Raw genomic sequence first — 1,421 nt, 5'->3', positions numbered from 1 at the left:
TTAAGACCATACGTCATCGAATATTTTACAACGGCTACGACTGATGGTGCAATCGGAGATTTCACCTCTGCTATAAGTACAGTGTTGGTGCAATAACTTCGTGTGCAGTCGTTGTTGTCAGTTGTTGTGCTACAGATTGATCAAGTGATTTTGTGTCTATAGTCATCAGTGAATCAAGAAGGACTGCTTTGGAATGTGCACTACGTTGCGACTATAGTGGTAAGAAAAGAGATAAATTTGCAAAGCGCGGTTATAAGATCTAAAAGATCTTCTTGTTGCATTTAGTCTTTCCCCAATTTTTGAAATGTCTCTTTAACCAATTGCAAGCATGAGGCAAATCTCAATAATTTTCACTCAAGCAAAATTTCAAGGAGTTTTCAAGCAGTCTCCCACCAAAGAGGCCTGATACCCCAGCATCATTGCCGTGGAGCCTGGAAACAACAAGACATGGACCCAAAATCAACATGGCGGAAACAAACCTTTGGCGGAAACGTTGGTTCGTGTTATTGTAGAATTAAGACAACGTGTTTTCCTCTATGCTATTACCATGCTCATTTTTCAGATTAAAAGAATTATTTAAAGTGAAAAATGGTTTAAGTACTTCGTTACTTTTTTTTGTTTTGTTTTGAAAATGCCAAAAATTTGGGTCGGTCGGACGACGCTAAACGGAGATAAGAAAGAGGATAGCCTAACCACAGAAGGCAAAAATGCTAACCCCCTTGGAGATCACTGCACCTCATCTTTAGGTCACCTGGAAAATTTTAGTATGCATCAATGCACCCAACGTCCGAACTCATGGAAAGTAACCTTAAGCCAACAGATAACAACAGCCAAAAAATGCTTTCCCATCTCTTCTCGAGACAAAATCTTCGCACATGTGACCGGGTGATGCCACCAAAATAGAATAAATCTTACCAAAGCTCCTCTCACAAGAAGATAAATATCATTGTATTCCAGAACATCTGTGGCCATTTTCCAAGTACTCAACAGCCTTCAAAATAAAAGAGTTTTTACGAAAACATCAAGAAAATGGAATTACACCAGAGTGTCAATTTCACTTCCCGCGCGTTTGTCAAAATGGTGGTGTTTTCTTCTAAGAGGGAAGACTGGAACTACTCGAAAGGTTGGAATGTTGTACTGGATGGGATTTGTAAAATATGGACTGGAATTGTAAAGCAAAAAATTTACAAAAAGAGAGATTTGTAAAACATGGATTTGTAAAAGGGAATTCCACACAAATCAATTAGAAAAGTTTTTATTTTTTCTTATCAACATTAACAATGCTGTTTAATACTTTAGAGATACTCTAGCCCAGTTACGTTGTCTTTTGACCACCAGGGGCAGAAAACTAGGAAAAGTCAAACTCTATATCTACAAAATGTAGTCACCATTTTATTCACCAAAAAAACCGAAGTCGAAGC

The 1,421-nt window shown here is 37.9% G+C and overlaps 1 protein-coding gene across 1 annotated transcript in view; it reads right to left on the bottom strand.

Annotated features, from left to right (window-relative positions):
- Nucleotides 1–1,114, bottom strand: part of LOC138047285 (FACT complex subunit SSRP1-like) — a 28,176-nt gene extending 27,062 nt beyond the window's left edge. Inside the window, exon 1 of the mRNA XM_068894050.1 lies at nt 916–1,114. Coding sequence (XP_068750151.1) covers nt 916–972 — 57 coding nt within the window. The 5' untranslated portion in view covers nt 973–1,114. The remainder of the gene's footprint in view (nt 1–915) is intronic.
- Between the last annotated feature and the right edge of the window lie 307 nt (nt 1,115–1,421).

Source organism: Montipora capricornis, chromosome 4, assembly GCF_036669925.1.
Source record: "Montipora capricornis isolate CH-2021 chromosome 4, ASM3666992v2, whole genome shotgun sequence".
Lineage (NCBI taxonomy): Eukaryota > Metazoa > Cnidaria > Anthozoa > Scleractinia > Acroporidae > Montipora > Montipora capricornis.
This window is presented reverse-complemented; position numbering and strand designations above follow the sequence as displayed.